This window comes from Silurus aristotelis (genome assembly GCF_946808225.1).
Source record: "Silurus aristotelis genome assembly, chromosome: 1".
Lineage (NCBI taxonomy): Eukaryota > Metazoa > Chordata > Actinopteri > Siluriformes > Siluridae > Silurus > Silurus aristotelis.
Genome location: NC_139574.1, coordinates 36564832 through 36585841, shown reverse-complemented (window position 1 = coordinate 36585841; position 21010 = coordinate 36564832). Strand labels below are relative to the sequence as shown.

At 41.0% G+C, this 21010-nt stretch overlaps 3 protein-coding genes across 5 annotated transcripts in view; 2 read left to right on the top strand and 1 right to left on the bottom strand.

The window, feature by feature from the left end:
* Positions 1-1565: 1565 nt before the first annotated feature.
* Positions 1566-8409, top strand: tomm40 (translocase of outer mitochondrial membrane 40 homolog (yeast)). Of its 2 annotated transcripts, none has more exons than XM_083538475.1 (10): positions 1566-1707; positions 2937-3145; positions 3299-3366; positions 3618-3710; positions 3905-4006; positions 5200-5305; positions 6171-6293; positions 6495-6571; positions 6744-6846; positions 6988-8409. In XM_083538475.1, exons 2-10 carry the CDS (start codon positions 2938-2940, stop codon positions 7125-7127), a joined length of 1020 nt encoding a protein of 339 aa, XP_083394601.1. In that variant the 5' UTR covers positions 1566-1707; position 2937; the 3' UTR covers positions 7128-8409. The 2 variants fall into 2 exon arrangements, with proteins under 2 accessions (XP_083394601.1, XP_083394602.1); XM_083538476.1 differs by having other exon boundaries at positions 1707-1810.
* Positions 8410-8507: 98 nt separating this feature from the next.
* On the bottom strand, positions 8508-13900 carry nsmce2 (NSE2 (MMS21) homolog, SMC5-SMC6 complex SUMO ligase). 2 transcript variants are annotated; one of them, XM_083539225.1, is made up of 7 exons: positions 13757-13900; positions 13356-13471; positions 12256-12368; positions 12028-12181; positions 9783-9877; positions 8995-9101; positions 8508-8848 (listed from the first exon to the last, which is right to left on the bottom strand). In XM_083539225.1, the coding sequence occupies exons 2-7, from the start codon at positions 13468-13470 to the stop codon at positions 8737-8739; spliced, it is 696 nt and encodes a 231-aa protein (XP_083395351.1). In that variant the 5' UTR covers position 13471; positions 13757-13900; the 3' UTR covers positions 8508-8736. The 2 variants fall into 2 exon arrangements, with proteins under 2 accessions (XP_083395351.1, XP_083395350.1); XM_083539224.1 differs by having other exon boundaries at positions 13356-13474; positions 13757-13898.
* A 354-nt stretch (positions 13901-14254) lies between these two features.
* Positions 14255-21010, top strand: part of derl1 (derlin 1) — an 11571-nt gene continuing 4815 nt past the window's right edge. Inside the window, exon 1 of the mRNA XM_083539103.1 lies at positions 14255-14608. Within this exon, the coding sequence (XP_083395229.1) occupies positions 14456-14608 (153 nt within the window). The 5' untranslated portion in view covers positions 14255-14455. The remainder of the gene's footprint in view (positions 14609-21010) is intronic.

Here is a 21010-nt window from a genome sequence, read left to right as displayed (position 1 = left end):
AAAAAAGTCCACTGTTGGAGCAATCATTAGAAAATGGAAGAAGCTAAACATCACTGTCAATCTCCCTCGGACTGGGTCTCCATGCAAGATCTCACCTCGTGGGGTCTCAATGATCCTAAGGAAGGTGAGAAATCAGCCCAGAACTACACGGGAGGAGCTGGTCAATGACCTGAAAAGAGCTGGGACCACTGTTTCCAAGGTTACTGTTGGTAATACACTAAGACGTCATGGTTTGAAATCATGCATGGCACGGAAGGTTCCCCTGTTTAAACCAGCACATGTCCAGGCACGTCTTAAGTTTGCCAATGACCATTTGGATGTTTCAGAGGAGTCATGGGAGAAAGTCATGTGGTCAGATGAGACCAAAATAGAACTTTTGGGTCATAATTCCACTAAACGTGTTTGGAGGAAGAAGAACGATGAATACCATCCCAAGAACACCATCCCTACTGGGAAGCATGGGGGTGGTAGCATCATGCTTTGGGGGTGTTTTTCTGCACATGGGACAGGGCGACTGTACTGTATTAAGGAGGGAGCTCAAAATCCGTGTTTCTCAGCGACAGGCCAGAAACCTGACTGATCTAGAGAAGATCTGTGTGGAGGAGTGGGCCAAAATCCCTCCTGCAGTGTGTGCAAACCTGGTGAAAAACTACAGGAAACGTTTGACCTCTGTAATTGCAAACAAAGGCTACTGTACCAAATATTAACATTGACTTTCTCAGGTGTTCAAATACTTATTTGCAGCTGTATCATACAAATAATTAGTTACAAAATCATACATTGTGATTTCTGGAATTTTTTTTTTTTAGATTATGTCTCTCACAGTGGACATGCACCTACGATGACAATTTCAGACCCCTCCATGATTTCTAAGTGGGAGAACTTGCAAAATAGCAGGCTGTTCAAATACTTATTTTCCTCACTGTATATATATATATATATATATATATATATATATATATATATATATATATATATATATATATATATATATATATATATGCCAGTCTTTCATGTGGAATATGGAGAAAGCAATTTAAATAAATTTTAGCTACTATACTCATACTAACTTTTTTTAATTATTATTTCAAGATCAACAAACAAAAAAAGCAAAAGTAAAAAAAAAAAAGTTAAAGGTTAAAAACAAAAACAAAAAGATTAAAATAGAAAAAAATCATGTTTTTTTTCCCCCTTACTTTAAAACATGCATAACAATGACAGGGCTTTATAAAAAAGAAAAATAATAGAGTTGCATAATATAAAATTGTAAAAGAAAATTAAATAAAAATAACAGATGACACAGGGACAGTCTTAAGGGCTTTGGTGTTGTTGGAGGTATTTAGAGTGTCCAGATTGGACAGTTCTGGACAATAAATCTTGCTTAAAAATAAATAGGTTTAAATATATAAAACCATAAATATTGTCTTCTTCTGTATGAATCAGAGTCGTGTTCAACACCCTTGAACTGAACGTGTTAACTTCCGGACTCTCTGCTCTTCACCTCTTACCTCTGAGGAAAACTCGGCAAATGACCAGTACGCATACAGCTACGGTCTCCTTCAGCCAATCAGCCTGCAGTTTTCCCATGCGGCGCCCAATCACTTTTAGAGTTTGAAGAAGTGGGCGGGCTAAGACGTTGGTCTTGTATGTTGTCCCATACATCCTACCGGCGCTTCATAGCCGTGGAACTGCACTGCATTGCACAACGTGAGTAGAGCACGAGGCCGTGCGAAGTGGTGGAAATACACGGATTTGTAGTGTTTTAATGGCGTGTAGATGAGTGGTGAGGGTCAGTGAGGTTTCCCGCAGGGTAAGAGGTTTCCTCCATGATTAAAGTAAGTGTGCCCATTGCCAAGGGTTAGCATGCTGGTTATCCAACGTTAGCATTTTAGCTCACCTGCTGTCCTGCCAAGTGAACCGTGCAACAAGCCTTCATCTGTGCTTCTTTATCGGCTGAGCTTTTGTCTTCTGTTTGGTGTTGGAGAAAAGAAAGTTGGGCAGAAAGCTGCTGGCTGTGTGTAATTTGGGGAGGGTGGATGGTAGTTTGGTAGCACAGCGTTAGACTTTAAAACTAGCAACAGTCCTGACCGAGGTCAAGGTTTCAGTCTCCTCATGGCTCCTGCTGAAAAATATAGTTCACTCCATAGGGAGGAGAAGCCTGGACTCTTATATAGTTCACTTATACAGGAAGTGAAAGCCATGAAGGATTCATCTTATTACAGACAGGCACTAAACTTAAATTCATATTTCATAACCTTCGTATCTCTGTAAAGCTTCTTTGGAACAATGTCCATTGTTAAAGTTTATTCAAATACAACTGAGTTGACCACAGTCAATAGCACAACCAAGGAATAATATATTTTCTGTGTAATACATTTGTGTGCAATAATTATTATTATTTTTAACATTTATGATTTTGGTTCTTGCTTTGATTAGACAATGTTGGGACATACATGAGCCAAAAATTCCATAAAAGCGTAGAAATATGCTTCATTTAAAGTATTTATAACCAGTATCTGAAGCTACATGTAGTTATGTGGGCACTGTGATATTGTATGTGTTACATAAGGTGTATAATCCTACAAGCTTAAATTCATATTTCATAACCTCTTTGAAACAATGTCCATTATTAAAAGTAATATACAAACACAACTGAATTGAATATAACCCATGGTACACCCAATGAAGAATAATATGCTGTGTAAAAAATGTGTGCAATTAAACAAATTAAATTTTTGGAGCATGCTTTTGTGATTAGACATTGTTGAGAAACACATGAGCCTGAAAAATAATAAATAAATGCATAAAAATATACATCGCAAAGTATTTATACCCAGTATCTGAAACTATGTGTAGTTAGTTGGACATTGTGAGATCGTATCTGTTACATCTGTTTCATAATGAACCTGAATGCATGTAATCTGTGTGTGCTTCAGCATGGGCAGTGTGTTGGCTGCCACTTCTCCGAACCCCCCTGCTTCAGGGAGTGCCAGCAGCCAGGGGGGTCCAGGCCTGACGGTGCCTCCTGGCTTCACCATGCCCTCCATGCCATCATCTCTGGGCACCAGTGCACAGGCTGGCACAGACACCGAGCCCTCTCCCTCCAACCCGGGCACGTTTGAGGAGTGTCATCGGAAATGCAAAGGTGCAGAGAAAATGTATTTGTTTGACCAGTTTTGTTTTTTGTTTCACACATTGGCCCATATGTGCTGAAATACTGCTAAGAACATACAAATATCACTGTTGAATGCTGGGATATTCTCACTTTTTTAAAATAATTTTTCATTCGGCCCTTCAGAGGTCTTCCCGTTGCAGATGGAAGGCGTTCGACTGGTGGTCAACAAGGGTTTAAGTAATCACTTCCAGGTCAGAGTTCATGCAGTCTATTGGGTTCTAAAATTGTTTTGTATTACAGTGCCTGCCAAAATTTGGAAACACTTAGTCTTTAAATGTTTTTGAGAGACACATTCATGTTTTTTTCTATTTTTAGGGATTATTTTGTCCGAACAAATGTATAAATGAACAGACTTTATTTTCAGTGTAAAATCCTCCCTTAGCAGGAATAACAGCTTAATACCCACGGACCGATAGTTTCATTCCTGCTTTCATTGTTACAGGTGAGCCATACAATTACGCTGAGTACCATGGCAGAATCCGGCTACAAGTTTGCAGCAACGTATGTTGGGAGCAAGCAGACCGGGCCTGCCGAGGTGAGCGTTTTTACTTATAATAAACCGAAAGTATTATATTTCTAATAGTCTTTCTCGAGAGTAGGTCAAGTATGTACTGAAGTACTGACAGTGAAAAGGAATTGTTTTTACACTGCCACAAGGACTAATCTAGATGTCTTATTTAGTAAAGTGTGTATTTATTTATCTAATTATTATAATTTTTTTTAATATAGTCATTTCCAGTAATGGTTGGTGACATGGATAACACGGGCAGTCTCAATGCACAGATTATTCACCAGCTGACCACACACGTCCGCTCCAAAGTGGCTCTGCAGGTCAGTCCTTCACTCACCTTAGTGACATTTTCACTTCATTTCTAAGTATTTAGACAAAATAAAAAAATGTAGTCAAAGTGTCATTAAAAGTATTCTACTATATGATTCCGCTCTGCTTTAGTAGCCTGAGCATATCACTATAAATAATAAAAGCTTTTAACAACTAGCCACAGTTTATCAATTTTTCAAGCTTTTTGTAGCTTGAAAAAATAAAGTATTGATTTGTTAATAAAAGAAAAATGAAATGAAAAAATCATGCGGGCGTTAAAATGAAATGCTGCTTAAAGAATTTGAGAAGTGATCCAAGTGTCTGACCAGCCAAGATACCAAACAGTGCCCAGCAAACTTTTTTAAACTTTCCACATTGGAACAGACCCAAAAACTAAAAACGGCAAATTTTACTAACTGTGAACAAGTAAAGTCAGTAATCAAGTCTTGATTGGGGAAAGACATTGTCATAAAACTCCAACTTGCTTATTTAATCACATCAGATTATAAATAAGAAGCCCGGCAGAAAGTTCTGGTTCAGTGAGTGAGTGAGTTTATATAATTAATAATAATATCATTATAATAATAATATAATAAGAAATATAAAGCAAATAAAGCGTAATAATTATTAAATGAAAAACGACCTATTTTCTTCCAGCACCCCAGGAAGAAAATGGTGAGTCTTCACATTAAAAACCTAATGAACTAAACTTCTAGTACAGACCACGGCCACTCCTGGTTTAAATGTGAACTACGGAGTATTAATACATCTGTTTCACATGCGGACCCCACAGAAGCCAAACACAAAGCTGGAACAACTAAAGAATACAATTGGATTTTAACACAAAGTGCTAAAGTGCTTTACTATTTCCACATATATCTGGATGCATTAAATCCCATTACATAAAGTATGGAGACTGGTCCATGGCCAGTCCAGTGGGGAAATAGTTGATTCTGTGATCAGTATCATTACAGGTGTAAAGATGGCCCAGAGGATCTCTCATTTCTGAAGATATTACAGATTACTAATGTAAAAATTAAACATGCGGATAGTGTGTGAGTAATCAGCCAAACACGGAAAGACTTTCACTAATATGTGCATTATTCAAATAAACAATCCACATAAGTCCTGCATGCGACTCTGAGCTGCGTGTTACACACTGACCCTGGGCTTCATTGGACTGAAGTGTTGACTTATGTTTCAGACACAGCAACACAAGTTTGTGAACTGGCAGTGTGATTCCGAGTACCGCGGAGACGACTTCACTGCTGCTGTAACACTGGGCAATCCAGATGTTCTTGTTGGATCTGGTATTTTTTTTCTTTACTTTCGAATGAAATAAACCGATTAAGTAACGATGCAATTATTGACTACGGCAGCCAGGGGGTGCAGCGGGTAGCATTGACGGCTTAAGGGTCCTGGATGTGAGCTTGGGCTCGGGAAGCTCTGTGTGGAGTTTCATGGATTTCCTCTGGGTTCTCCGCTTTCATTCCATACAGTGTTTACAGCATAGGCTCCAAATCAGCTATGACCCTCACCAGGATAAAGTGCTGAAAATAAATTATTTTATCGTCTAATCATCTCCTAAAAAAGATGTTTCCAATAGAAGTGTAGGCCTTTCACATCCTGACTATTTCATTTAACCGGAAGTCCTAGCACCCTTTAATCTGTATTAAATCCAATATGGGTATTATTCTAATACATTTTTTTAAGTGAAAATAATAAACTTTTACCGTTTTCTGAAAGCCATTAATGAAAAGTGATGTTTTTTGTGCATTGCATTGTTAATTTTTTCCCACAAAAAAAAGTAGAAAGACCTCCATAAGTCCATAAGAATTTAGACAGAGATGGAATGAGCTGTATAGCACCGAAATGGAATAATTGGAATAATGGAAATGGAAACCGTAATTGGACAAAGTGACAAAAAAATGTGAGGTATTTCTAATACTTCATATATGACTGCCTGAAGACTAGAACCCATGCCCGTCCTCTGTTGAGATGCTTTTCTGGGTCGTTACTGCAGCCACTTGTTTCTGGGCCTCCTCATTTATCAGGTCACTTTTGAATAAAAATATACCCGTTGAATAAAAGCTTAAAGTCTACAAACCAATCTCATCCTGATTACATTTCAGATCCATTCTGGTTGTAACTGTGTCTTCATGGTTTGTCTGTTAGGGATTTTAGTGGCTCATTACCTTCAGTCGCTGTCACCTGCCTTGGCTTTGGGGGGCGAGCTGGTGTACCACAGGAGACCTGGAGAGGAAGGCACCGTCACCTCGTTCGTGGGCAGATACACAGGTGAGCGAAGTGTCCAAACTCTAACTTCAGTGAAGTATAACAGACTTTGGGACATGCTGCCATAGAAAAAGAATTAGCTTTCTAGTGGTTGGTGATTTTATATTTAAATTAAAGCAACCCACAAGTGTTTTACTGCCTGCATATAACACCCCCCCACCCACCTCCAAGGACCTATAGCCTTTTTTACTTTTTCCCTCTCAGGCAGCAATTACGTGGCGACGCTGACTGTTGGAGGAGCAGGGGCTCATGCGTCTTACTACCACAAAGCAAACGATCAGGTGACCTTTAATTTTATACCAGATTTATTCCCATAAACTGTAGCTCATTTTAACCGAGTGTATGAATCCATTAGTCCATGCAATAACAGCAGCAGTAAAATACTTCAACTATTTTACTTCACGGAGCAAACGAAACTTTTCTCTGAAAGTCGTAAATGCTTGGTTTCTGTAGTTGCAAGTTGGGGTGGAGTTTGAGGCGAGCGCACGCATGCAAGAAACAAGCGCGACTTTTGGCTATCAGGTGGATCTGCCCAAAGCTAATCTTCAGTTTAAAGGTACAATTGAACTTATAACTTCCAGAGAAAATCCTCTACAGGAGCAATTTTTGGTATTTATATAATTATGAATAGATGTTGTAAAATATATAGTACATTAAGGCAATTGTAGTTAAACAGGTTTCCTGTGAAATTCCACAGGTTCGTTAGACAGTAACTGGGTGGTAGGGGCTACACTGGAGAAGAAGCTGCTGCCTCTCCCATTGTCTCTGGCTCTCGGCGCCTTACTGAACCATCGCAAAAACAAGTTTCAATGCGGTTTTGGAGTTACTATTGGTTAGACTTGCACCAGGAGAGACAAATCGCCTAAGATCTGCATTTCAAGCAGACTGACTGGTGCAGAGAGACCGGAGGACATGGACCAACAACTAAACAGACTCGGATTCTCCCACAATCACTGGGGTTAAACCTCACACGGACTCACGAGGACAACAATAAATCAAGCAGAAGTGAGCGCCATTTCACCTTTGCCGATCTACATCATATGAAAATAAATGGCTCATGATCAGACAACATTAAAATATTTAGAATTTTCTTTTTTATGTTTACTGCTAAAATGGTGCATACAGATTCCATAGAGGTGCAATTTTCATGTGTCCCTCTGATGATTTCTAAAGTTTGTTAGGCTCAACGTCTGCCTTTTGGACACAGTATCCACAGTCTGACTTCTGTTTAAAAGAAAACAAGATTGTCACTACATCCCTGCAACGTATTAACAACAGTTTACTCTCTGCCCCAGTCCACAGCAGTGTTCAGGTACAAAATAAAACAAAAAATTGCCAGTACAATATTTTTCATCTCCAAGTCAGAGCAAACTGTTCTCTAAAACCATGACAGTTTGCCCTTTGTCTCCCGATTATACGAAGCTGTCAGAGATTGGACTGGCCTGAGGTCAAATTTAAATCCTAGGATGATATACAATTTTAATAGCAGGTCAAATCAGGAAAGTCTTTTAAAAGTTATTGTAAATCATTATGGAGTAGCAAGAAGAATAATCATCGTCCTAAACACATCACTGGCAGACTGGTTGACCGGTCACCTTTTCACCAGGTATATGTATAGGTAAAATTCAGCAAATGACAGAGTTCTCACAAATCCCAGGAAATGTAGTGAAGGAAAAAAACTGCAGTCCTTTTCAATGAATCCAGCTTCTTCAATATTCTCTAAACTCTACAGTAAAATTGGGTTCCGATGCCCATGGTGCTTGGATGAGTCACTGCAGTAAATTTGCTCCTTAAAACACACAATTTCCTCCAGTAGTTTTAATAATTAAGTGAGAGCAGCTGAACAATCAGATCTGCACTGTGAAATGTTACGAAATACAGGATTGTTTTTGGAAACACTGCTGGAGCGCTTTATCCAGGCTGTCATGCATCAGATTCATCTGTCTGCATGGAGTGTGTTGTTATGTGACGTGGGGGGGCGGGGGTATTTCATGACTATTGTAATAGATTATTAAAATACATTATATAAAATAAAATTTGGTTCGGATTGAATTTTGTGAATGTGCAACCAATGCTGTTCAGATTTGAAATAAATAAAAACAGTATGATGAGTGTTTTACAGGGACTCAAAATGACTCAAATCCACTGAATAAAATCCCTGCATGCGCCATGTATGAATTTGTCTGGACTGATAAACGCAGATTTGACAATAAAAAGTATGTGTTTAATATTTCATTTATTATAAATGCTAACAAAAAATATACAAATGTACTGTAACCAAATTGATTTACATTAAGCATCAGTATCATTTTAAGTATCAAATTTATTTTTATTTATATATATATATATATATATAGAGAGAGAGAGAGAGAGAGAGAGAGAGAGAGAGAGAGAGAGAGAGAGCGAGAGAGAGAGAGAGAGCGCGAGAGAGAGAGAGAGAGAGATCTCAGCTCTTGCCACCCTGCCTTTTATGGGTTTGTATCATTCTCCTCATCACCAGGTCTAGTTCCAAATCTGTAGGCTTGATGTCTGTGTTCCCACAGCCAACCACAGGACATCTGATTAAATAAACAAGAAAAGGAAATGTTAGTGCTTCTTTTACTATACTGTAGGAATAGAAAGGTCTCCATGTGTTATCTGCTACCTAAAAAAAAAAAAGTGCCCTTTTTACACCAGGGGAGGTTGTTTTTGGAAAAGTGCTTACCGGCATTTCTTCTTGTTGTTTTGCTTCGTCGTAATAAGGGACATAATGGCTTCTTGATCGTAGTAATGCTGGCACTTCTTATTTTTCACTGGATTGACCATTTCAACCTGTCAACAACATACACATGATTTTGATCATCTGTGTTCAGAAAAAAAAAATAGTAGCAAACTTTCCTAATTAACACACACACCAGCTATAAGGATGATCACATAACATGTGAAGGGATTTCGTGTTCTGTGATGAAGAAAGTTCGGCTTCAAGCTTTTAAACCCGCATTACAGTAAAACAGGTGCGAGGTTTCGAACACCAACAGCAGTGTGCAGGTACGAAAAACTAGCCAGTCCAATATCTCTGATCTCCAAGCCATAGCACACTGTAGTCCAACACCATGACAGTTTCTGTTTTCCTTTGTCTTCTAATTAGACGAAACTATCAGAGCTTAGACTGGAGTCAAATTTATATCCTGGCTCAATAATTAATTTCAGTAGCAGGTCAAATCAGCAATTCCTTTTAAAGTTATTGTAAATCATTATGAGGGACTGGAATGGCAAGGAGAAAAATCAATTCCTCCATCGTCCTAAACACATCAATGGCTGACTGGTTCATATGTGTCGGACGCTATAATTGAAAAGCGTGTGATTCGACGTCCAGATTGATTGCTCAGTACACTACACTGCTCTACTAATTCAGGGCCGAGAGTATTAGGATAAGGTTCATTTTCAGATAAAGTCCACTGCAGCCACCATTTCTACTGAATAGTTAAGATGTTGATGGATATGATAATAAACCTGGGAAACAGGGCATGTGAAGTTCGGTTGGCTCTGTGTCACAGCAATGTCTTCATCCAGCTCCTCCTCCACACTGCCAACTGCCTTCTGATTTGCTGCACACACACACACACACACACACACACACACACACACACACAGATTTGCTACATATGTATTGCATACATAAATGCACGTGTATATAAATGTGGGGATACACAGCAGTTCCAGGTTATGTTTCGGGTCTTCCAACAAGACACTGATCTGAAGCCTATGTCCAAATCTATATACAGTGGGTACGGAAAGTATTCAGACCCCCTTAAATTTTTCACTCTGTTATATTGCAGCTATTTGCTAAAATCATTTAGGTTCATTCTTCTTCCTCATGAATGTACACATAGCACCACATACTGACAGAAAAACACAGAATTGTTGACATTGTTGCAGATTTATTAAAAAAGAAAAACGGAAATATCACATGGTCCTAAGTATTCAGACCCTTTGCTCAGTATTTAGTAGAAGCCCCCTTTTGATCTAATACAGCCAGGAGTCTTTTTGGGAAAGATGCAACAAGTCTTTCACCCCTGGATTTGGGGATCCTCTGCCATTCCTCCTTGCAGATCCTCTCCAGTTCTGTCAGGTTGGATGGTAAATGTTGGTGGACAGCCATTTTTAGGTCTCTCCAGAGATGCTCAATTGGGTTTAAGTCAGGGCTCTGGCTGGGCCATTCAAGAACAGCCACGGAGTTGTTGTGAAGCCACTCCTCCACAACTCCTGTTGTGAAGCCACTCCAGAGCACTCTGAAGAAGGTTTTTGTCCAGGATATCCCTGTACTTGGCCGCATTCATCTTTCCCTCGATTGCAACCAGTCGTCCTGTCCCTGCAGCTAAAAAACACCCCCACAGCATGATGCTGCCACCACCATGCTTCACTGTTGGGACTGTATTGGACAGGTGACGAGCAGTGCCTGGTTTTCTCCACACATACCGCTTAGAATTAAGGCCAAAAAGTTCTATTTTGGTCTCATCAGACCAGAGAATCTTATTTCTCACCATCTTGGAGTCCTTCAGGTGTTTTTTAGCAAACTCCATGCGGGCTTTCATGTGTCTTACACTGAGGAGAGGCTTCCGTCGGGCCACTCTGCCATAAAGCCCCGACTGGTGGAGGGCTGCAGTGATGGTTGACTTTCTACAACTTTCTCCCATCTCCTGACTGCATCTCTGGAGCTCAGCCAAAGTGATCTTTGGGTTCTTCTTTACCTCTCTCACCAAAGCTCTTCTCCCCCGATAGCTCAGTTTGGCCGGACAGCCGGCTCTAGGAAGGTCATCTGGTCATCCCAAACGTCTTCCATTTGAGGATTATGGAGGCCACTGTGCTCTTAGGAACCTTAAGTGCAGCAGAAATCTTTTTGTAACCTTGGCCAGATCTGTGCCTTGCCACAATTCTGTCTCTGAGCTCTTCAGGCAGTTCCTTTGACCTCATGATTCTCATTTGCTCTGACATGCATTGTGATCTGGAAGGTCTTATATAGACCGGTGTGTGGCTTTCCTAATCAAGTCCAATCAGTATAATCAAACACAGCTGGACTCAAATGAAGGTGTAGAACCATCTCAAGGATGATCAGAAGAAATGGAGAGCACCTGAGTTAAATATATGAGTGTCACAGCAAAGGGTCTGAATACTTAGGACCATGTGATATTTCAGTTTTTCTTTTTTAATAAATCTGCAACAATGTCAACAATTCTGTGTTTTTCTGTCAATATGGGGAGCTGTGTGTACATTCATGAGGAAGAAGAATGAACTTAAATTATTTTAGCAAATGGCTGCAATATAACAAAGAGTGAAAAATTTAAGGGGGTCTGAATACTTTCCGTACCCACTGTATATATATATATATGGTTTAATTAACCAACACACACACAAAAAAAAAAAAACGATCTGAAAAACGATGAGGGGAAATGAGCTCCCTGGAGAGACTGGACAGAGGAAAGGACTCTCTCTTGCTGCTCTCAGTCATCAGACAAAGCTCAGTGGTGTTGTGTTGATGAAAACGTACAAATTATACAGTACAAAGAGCGACATTGTGGGAGGGACGGTGTACTGTCAATCACAGTCACACTAGCCAATCACCTTTGCCCACACCAGTAGTCAGCTGTTGTACAATAGCAGAGAACTGACTGATGACCGAGTTCCCTGGTCAAACAGAACATGAAGGGACTGAGAACGAGGGAATCGCCCTGTCCCCTGCAGGAATGATGAGCAATACCTTGTTGCAGAGATTTCCTGATGCTGTCCCTGAAGGCTACCACTTTACAGTGGCTTTCGATCTCAGCATCCGACACTGCAGCTGTGAGTTCAGCGAATCGCTCCTTTACCGAGTCTTTCAGCTTGAACATGGCGTGTGGAGGCTCATGTCTCACCTGCAAATCAGTGAGCGTTCGATGAGAAAGTTGCACACTGACGCTGAGATGTCATACGGGGAAGATACACAGACCTGGACGATCATTTGCTCAACAGATTCCACGTAGCAGTTGATCTCTTGATCCAGTTTGGCACATTCCAATATCATCTGCTCCAGTTTCTTCAGACCAGGACCGTCATCAGTAGCTGCCGAAATACAGTGCGGACAACGTTAATACTTTTTGCTACTCAATCTATATAAAATTGCTGTTTACTGTCATACGGTATATTGTATACAGTGGCGGGTTTTACGTCACACCTAAAGGTGTCCTACCTGAATCAGCCCACCTCTTAACACCATTATTTTATAGTGAAATGCAGTATAACAGTGCTGTGTGACAGACAGGAATCTAATACAATGAGAATAAATGCCAATACTAAAGCAAGAAACCCAATAAACACAATTCAACACGTCTCCTTTCACTGCAGCCACAGCTGCTCCACCCAAAACATCATCTCTACCAGAAACATCTATAATAACCTCATAAAAATGACAGTCCTCTGTCCCCTGAAACCCTGGGGATTATGTTTTTTTTTCCTGGGGATTTGAACTAAAGGCAAATCGTGTGTGTTTCTGTGCAAATTCAGCAGGAAGGTAAACGCAAAAGTATCAATGGTTTGTAAAAAAGCTTAACAACTGCTTTGGCTGACGTTTCCTCATGATGTCCAGCTGTTCTTGAAAAGTTCATCTTGTAAAGGTCTTTGTAATTTGATCTGCAAACAAATTAATTTCTTCTCCTCTGTCAGCCGTTGTGGAATGAAAAAAAAAACAGCTCTTAAATTCACACAAATATATAGTAAACTATGAAATGAAGGGAAAAGACTACAGGGAATTATATCCTACATATTTATGGATAGAAAAATATATTAAAACGTAATTCAGTGACCCTGACAGTCCACCACTGAAATGATTCAGTTCCACACCATCAATTGTGTGGGGTTTATCCATTGTACTAACTTCAGGAGAAACCAAGATCATTGTGTTAACTTGTTCTGCAGACATCAGAGGTTAAATGAGCATGAACAGGTGAAGGTGTTCTTTACTGAGGAACATACTGCAAATGTTGAAAAAACAGCTGCAGTATAAAAAACTACCGGTGGCATCACACCACCCTGTCGCTGCTTAATTTTTACCTTGAGCTTCGACCAGGTCCAGGGCGACTTCAGACACGATGTCCATCCCGGTGCTGATGTCCGTCTGACATGTCCTCAGAGAGGACAGCTGGGGCTGGATGGAGTTCAGAGACATCCTGCTGTCAACATAGTAACAGAACCATGAGTTAACACATACACGCACTGCTTACCAGGGCTCCGGTACCAGCGGACTGCAGCGGGTGCGCATGCGCAAAAGTGCGCAATCAGACGCTGTTTACAGGTTAGCGTGATAAGACAGAAAAGCTAACGCAGGCGGGCCGGGGCGGATTATTTTACTGCAGCATAAAAACACAGTAACGCCATGTTTATAATAACACGCCTTGTTAATAATATATGCTACTTAAAAACACCTTTAACTTGAATAACTGTATTTAATTTACCGGCTCACTATCTGTTCAGAGTAACGCGCCACAAGAACAGCTTCCGGATTCCTGGAGTAACGGCACGAATAAAATAAAAGTCTCTAAAATAAGTTGTGATTTTAGGTATTAGTAATACTACAATAAATAATAATATTATTAAGCAAAGGAAAAGTTGATATTAAATAAAAAAGGAGTATTTTATATAGTGTATACAGCACTGAAACATGAAATATTTTACTGTACATGTATTTCTTAATTAAATATAAAGGCACACTTTAAATAAAAGAATGAGTTACAGTTTATCCTCAGTTACTGCTTAATACTGAGCTAAATAAAAAAAAACTTCTATTTTGGAAGTAGGTAGCACAGCTCAAACGAGGTCGGTCTCAGTTTGCTTTTTCTATCCCCACTTGCGTTTCAATAAGCCCCGCCTCCTACTCTGTGATTGACTGAGAGCAAGAGAAGGGCCCCACGAGCTGCTTTCTGATTGGATACTGATTTTAAGGTTTGTGAATTCCGGCCTATGAGCTCGGGAGAAGCGGAAGAGCAGAAAACGATTGGAGTGGAAAGTGACGCTCAGTGCGCAGCCACGTCATTGTAAATGGAGTGAAAGTGCGGTGGAAGCAGAAACGGGTTTCGGCAAAGCGGTTCAGATCACTGGGGCGCCACGCAGAACTGGTTCAAACTATCAGGACGCTCTTACACACATCGGGGAAGATGTCGGACATCGGGGACTGGTTCAGGAGCGTTCCGTTCATTACACGCTACTGGTTCGCAGGGTCCATCCTAATGCCGCTGATCGGGAAACTGGGCCTGATCAGTCCCGCGTACCTCGTGCTGTGGCCTGAGGAGTTCTTCCACAAGTTTCAGGTGGGTTCAAGCTTTTGTGTGTGTGTGTGTGTGTGTGTGTGTGTGTGTGTGTATGAACTGCAGGGCCTTCTATTACTGCTGCGGACGTTAAAAAGCTCACGGCCGTATCCCAAATGCCACTCTTCTCCACTATATAGTGCACGGTAAGCGGCGTGAATCACTAGGCACTCTTTATAAAGGTCAATAACAGAGATAAGACACAAAAACTCTACCATCTCTGCATGATGTTACAGAATGTCTCATCTGCCCTGATCGCAGGATCAGTGATCATGTAGTGCATCTTATCGAACAGGAATTGGGACACAGCCATAAAGACTACTTCCGGTGTTCTTGGCTTGAGCCAAGTCATGTATCAATTTACATATCAAATTTTTTCCAATTTATCACTTTTACTTTTCTGTTTAGGAGACTTACTGAGTGCATAATAATAATAATAATAATAATAATAATAATAATAATAATAATAATAACAATATTTATTATTGTTATTATTAGATGAAGTATATGATTTTAGGAGTTTAGGATTCCCTGAAGAAAAGGTTGAAATTAAAAAGTATCATGTGTTAGAATTATAATAAAATCATATAAAACCAGGAGGTTACAGTAAGTAAACAAATATAACATTGTTATAATATGGTTATAATTGTGCATGAGTACACCGAGCAGCTGAGTTGTTTTTTCACTGAATCACCACTAGATGGCGCCCAGTGCGTAAGCAGTGTATCGGAGAAATCCATTTGAAATATGAGTTTGTGACACCGGGGCCATTTAGCAGGAGTACAATAACACCAACATTTTTACATCCTTTGACTGGATGGCCAGAAAGACACTAGTCAGAGCTCGCAAACCCCATTAGAAGCAAACTGCATTATCTCAAATATATTTGTGGATTTAAGAGCTGTTTTTTTTTCATTTCACAATGGCTGATGGAGGAGAAGATATTGATTTGGTCACAGATACACTTACAGAGACATTTACAAGATGGATTTACCAAGAAGCGCTGGACATTTTGAGAAAATGAGAGCCAAAACTGTTTTATTTACATTTTTACTTTTGCTTTTTCTTTCCTGTAGAATTTGTATGAAAACACTGAATTTGCCTTTAATTCAAATCCCCAGGAAAATCATAATGCATGGCAAAGATGCACAGAAAACCCAGGGTGATTTTACGAGGTTAATGTTGATGCTTCTGCTGGAAATGATGTCTGCAGCTGTGGCTGCAGCGAAAGGAGACGTGTTGAATTGTGTTTATTGGGTTTCTTGCTTTAGTATTGGCATTTATTCTCACTGTATAAGATTCCTTTCTGTCTTACAGCGCTGTTATACTGCATTTCACTATAATATTGATTGTTTCTGTAGCCGTGGCATCAAAATGATGGTATAAATATGTGGACTGGTTCAGGTGGGACACCAGTGTAGGCTTATTGAAGGTGTAGGTGCCACTTCCACCACCACCAACACCTCCTCCACTACCTTTAACCACCTCCAACACCTCCTCCACTTCCACCACCTCCACCTCAACCACTACCACCACCTCCTCCTTCACTTCAGCCACCACCACCACCTCCTCCTGCACCACCACCTCCTCCTGCACCACCACCTCCTCCTGCACCACCACCTCCTCCTGCACCACCACCTCCTCCTGCACCACCACCTCCTCCACTTCAGCCACCACCACCTCCTCCACTTCAGCCACCACCACCTCCTGCACTACCAACACCACCTCCTCCTGCACTACCACCACCTCCTCCACTTCCACCACCTCCTCCACTTCAGCCACCACCACCTCCTCCACTACCAACACCACCTCTTCCTGCACCCTCCACTTCAGCCATCACTACTTCCTCCACCACCTTCTCCACTATCACCACCACCTCCTTCTGAACTACCACCACCTCCACCACTTCCACCACCTCCTTCACTTCAGCCACCACCACTACTCCTCCACTACCAACACCACCTCCTCCTGCACTACCACCACCTCCACCACTACCACCTGCTCCTCCACTTTAGCCATCACTACTTCCTCCACCACCTTCTCCACTATCACCACCACCTCCTCTACTTCCACTACCACCTCCTCCTCCACCCCCTCCACTTCCACCACCACTTACACCTCTGTCACTACCACCACCTCCTCCACTTCCATCACCACCTTCTCCACTTCCACCACCACTACTTCTACTTCCTCCTCCACTTCCACCACCACTACTTCTACCTCCACTTCCACTACCACCTCCTCCACCACTTTCACCACCACCACTACTTCTACCACCACCTTCACCACTTCCACTACCTCCACCACCACCACGTCCTCCACTACCTCCACCACCTCTACTTCTACCACTACCTCCACCACTACTACCACCGCCTCCTCCACTTCCTCCCCTTTCTTTACTGCAGCCCTGAATTTAGTGGCCTGTACCCAGTTGGTTTCTGTCTTCCTGCTGTTCTTTTCTCATTTCGGTTTTGAGAAGTCGTGTGTGTTATTTTCCTCTGCAGCTGAAAGTTTCGACTCTAAAACATTTGCATTAGACGGATGTAGTTAGACTGTGAGATAATATAAAAATCCATTTTTAGAACATGACACACGCTGGAATAAATTGAACCAGCAGTTCTCCAGTTCACACAGTAATTTATAACCTAGTTTGGGCTCTGACTCAAATCGGTTCATATGCACTACTTTTCACAATTAATCGGTGTACACGTGTCTTTGTAGCGCTCAGTGACCGCAGTAACAGTTAGTAGCTGCATCAGAACTGCTACAATCAAAACTTCACCACTCAACTGTTTGCTCAGATAAAATTCCATCTCACTTTATATTGCGTAAAAAAAATACATCTGACTCATTCAAGCAAAGAAAGAATTTCTTTCTGGCACAGGATGTGTAAATAATACTTCTCATCCAACAATATTTCAGATTTCATCATAGAGCCGGTGTCCAAGCCACTGGTCTTAACCAGCACTCCACTTTCTGCTGAGAGATCTGTCTCTCCTCTCTCTCATCCTCATTCCTCCTTCTCTTCCCATGCAGTCCTGTGGTGCGGTTTCTCTATTCGCAGTTTCCTCTGCACTGCAGGCTGCAGCTCGGCACAGAGAGCTGTAGACCTTCAGGACAGGGAGGAGTGGTGTGAGGTGTACGATAACTAAACACACAGCAGTATCACTGGCATGGCTGGAGCAGGATCAGAGCAGAGGTTATTCAATTGTTTTGAGCTCTCAGCTGGAGCTGTAGCAGAGATGGCAGCTCTGGGTAAGAGCTAGGAATCCGTCTCACTCGAGTTTCACACTGGCCAGCGCATGAGGATTCGGTTATCATTAAAACAACTCTTAGTGCCGGTCCCAAGCCCGGATAAATTGGGGAGGGTTGCGTTAGGAAGGACATCCAGCGTAAAACATGTGCCAAATCAAACGTGCGGAGGATCCGCCAGAGCCTATCCTGAATACAATCAGTGTGACACATGAGGTAGAAATATACCCTGGAATAGATGCCGAAATATACAAAATACATACAGTACAGACCAAAAGTTTGGACACACCTTCTCATTCAAAGAGTTTTCTTTATTTTCATGACTATGAAAATTGTAGATTCACACTGAAGGCATCAAAACTAACTGAATTAACACATGTGGAATTATATACATAACAAAAAAGTGAACTGAAAATATGTCATATTGTAGGTTCTTCAAAGTAGCCACCTTTTGCTTAGATTACTGCTTTGCACACTCTTGGCATTCTCTTGATGACAAGGTGTGTCCAAACTTTTGGTCTGTATTGTACAAACACACTCGAACACGCTCATGGATCACAGCTACAGGCAATATCCCTTACACGGTCTGCCATGTTTTTGGGAGGTGTGAGAACAGATGTGTAAGGATGACCAGGTTGATGAGCAGGTTAATGACCAGAATGAAGACCCATTACTGTTTCAAGTAGAGTTTTCTGATCAGACAGAGAAAGAAAACGAGCTGAAGGAAGTAAAGAACAGCATCCCTTTTTGGAACAGGGACTGGTGCACTTTGGAAAATAGATGGCATGGGCATGATGAAGAATATGATCAGGTGGTTGAGTAAGGAGACACACAAACCTGACTGAATAACCATTTCTTTTCCCAAGTTCAGCTTGAATCATACACATGGTGGAAACACTTCCTCAAGCTTATAGAATGTAATATGATCCTGGATTCTGAAATATCAGGAAGTAAAGGTTGAAATTGTGATCTATTCTAGATCTAGAATAGGACCTAGCCATGCCCAGCTAATACTACCAGGCCAGAAGTGCACAAATTAATACATGGGATTTGACAATGCCCCCATCAAATGCCCATATGCCCTAAAGCAAGCTCCATGAAGATATGATTTATATGGGTTGAAGTGGAAGATCCTGGGTGGCCTGCTTTAGAAGACCTGAACATTTATTCATTCATTCATTTTCTCCCGCTTATCCGTAATTCGGGCTTATCCAATCCTCACAGCACCGTCCCTTACGGTCCCTCCTGCAGGTGGTGAGCCCACGGGAAGGCGGCCCCACGTCACTCCGACGTCACGGATCTTGATATTTCCCTCGTAAGGGACCCCCGGAGCATAGAGGGTTAAGGGCCTTGCTCAAGAGCCCAAGAGTGGCAGCTTGGCGATACCGGGGCTTAAACCCCAGACCTTCCGATCGGCAACCCAGCGCCTTAACCGCTGGAGCCACCACTCCCCCTGTTATTTAATGAAGCTGCTTTGAATTCATTTTGCAGGGTCGGTTTGTTCCTTAGTAAACAAGCTGAAGTCCGTGTCACCAGGTTTAACTCCTGCAGGGTTTGTTGGAACGGTCTATAAAGGAAGGAGAATTGTCGCAGCTCTGTGTCACCCTGAACTGAAGTAACTGAAGATGTAGAAAAGGCTGGGGGAAGTGCTTGTTCTTTCCTGACCCATTTTCCATGGCGGGGAGTTCGCAGGCTAAAATGGATGACGGGGCAGATGAATTTGTTCAGATCAATGTGTGATGAATTTGTAGCTCAGAGGTTAAAATTTTGGGTTCAAATTCCAGGACTATCAAAGAGATTGAAACTGCTTAACTGGACAGTGAGGATTTTCTGCTCATCTTGTAATCTGTGTTTGCTTCGGCAAAATGATGAATGAGGAAAATTTGTGTTTTATTACTGGGAAATCAAAGTGCAAGGTGACTAGAGTTAAGCCTTTATCACACTGTGCATTGTGGGCAGTGTAGTGCGAGTGGAATAGATACATACAATACAAAAACATTCTACTGCGTATAGTGCCTTTAAAAGTAGCTTCTCAAAGCACTTTATATAAGAAAATATAAATGTATTTAACAATACATAACAATTAGGGGTGTAAGGGTGCACAAAATTCACGGTCCGCGCTGTACCTCAGTTTTTAAACTCAGTTAAATTTCGAAACGTTAAGGGGAAGAAATGCAAAACATGGACTTGTTTTATTTAATGTAGTTTTATTTATTTTTATATATAATTTGTATAGTGTGTGTGTATATATTTTTATATATATATATAATTTATTTATAAATTTTTTTTTTATTAACGCAATTCATTATTATTAACATTTGTGATCAGTTTACATTTTTTAAACATTCATTCATTCATTCATTTTCTCCCGCTTTATCCGTAATTCGGGTCGCGGGGGCTGCAGTCTAAGCAGGCCCCCGCCTTCGACTGCTGCCCAATCCTCACAGCACCGTCCCTTACGGTCCCTCCTGCAGGTGGTGAGCCCACGGGAAGGCGGCCCCACGTCACGGACCTTGATATTTCCCTCGTAAGGGACGAAGAATGCAATTTTTTAAACAATTTTAAATAAAATGTCTGCTTGGTTAAATAATATATAAATGTAGATTTTATCACAATGAAATCGAACAATTAAATTGACAAATTAAATAAAACTTTATTAAATAGTTCCCATTTGTTAGACCCCATTTGGGTAATACTATAGATATATAATAAAATAGATGTGTGTGTGTGTGTGTGTGTGTGTGTGTGTGTGTGTGTGTGTGTGTGTGTGTGTTACATTTAATCTACTTAACTTTTATTAATTTTAACTGTGGATTTGTCCGGATTTTCTCCTTTTAAGAAAAATTCTTGAAGCTGGACATCTGCTAGCACTATGGATTCTTTAGCATTTTCATGCTTACTCTAATTTATTTTTTAAAAGTGTGAGGCGGAGACTAAACAAAGTTGCCACTTAATACGTTCCTGAGGGAAATCATGAGTTGGAGTGAAAGATCTTGAGTGGCCTGCAATAGAGCTCTTAACCCATCTGAATACCAGGCCTCCTCATGTCACCTGCATTAGAACCTGACTTTACTAACGTCCTGAGTGCAGATCTCCACAAGCACACTCCAACATCTAATGGAACATCTTCCTGAAAGAATGGAGGTTATTATA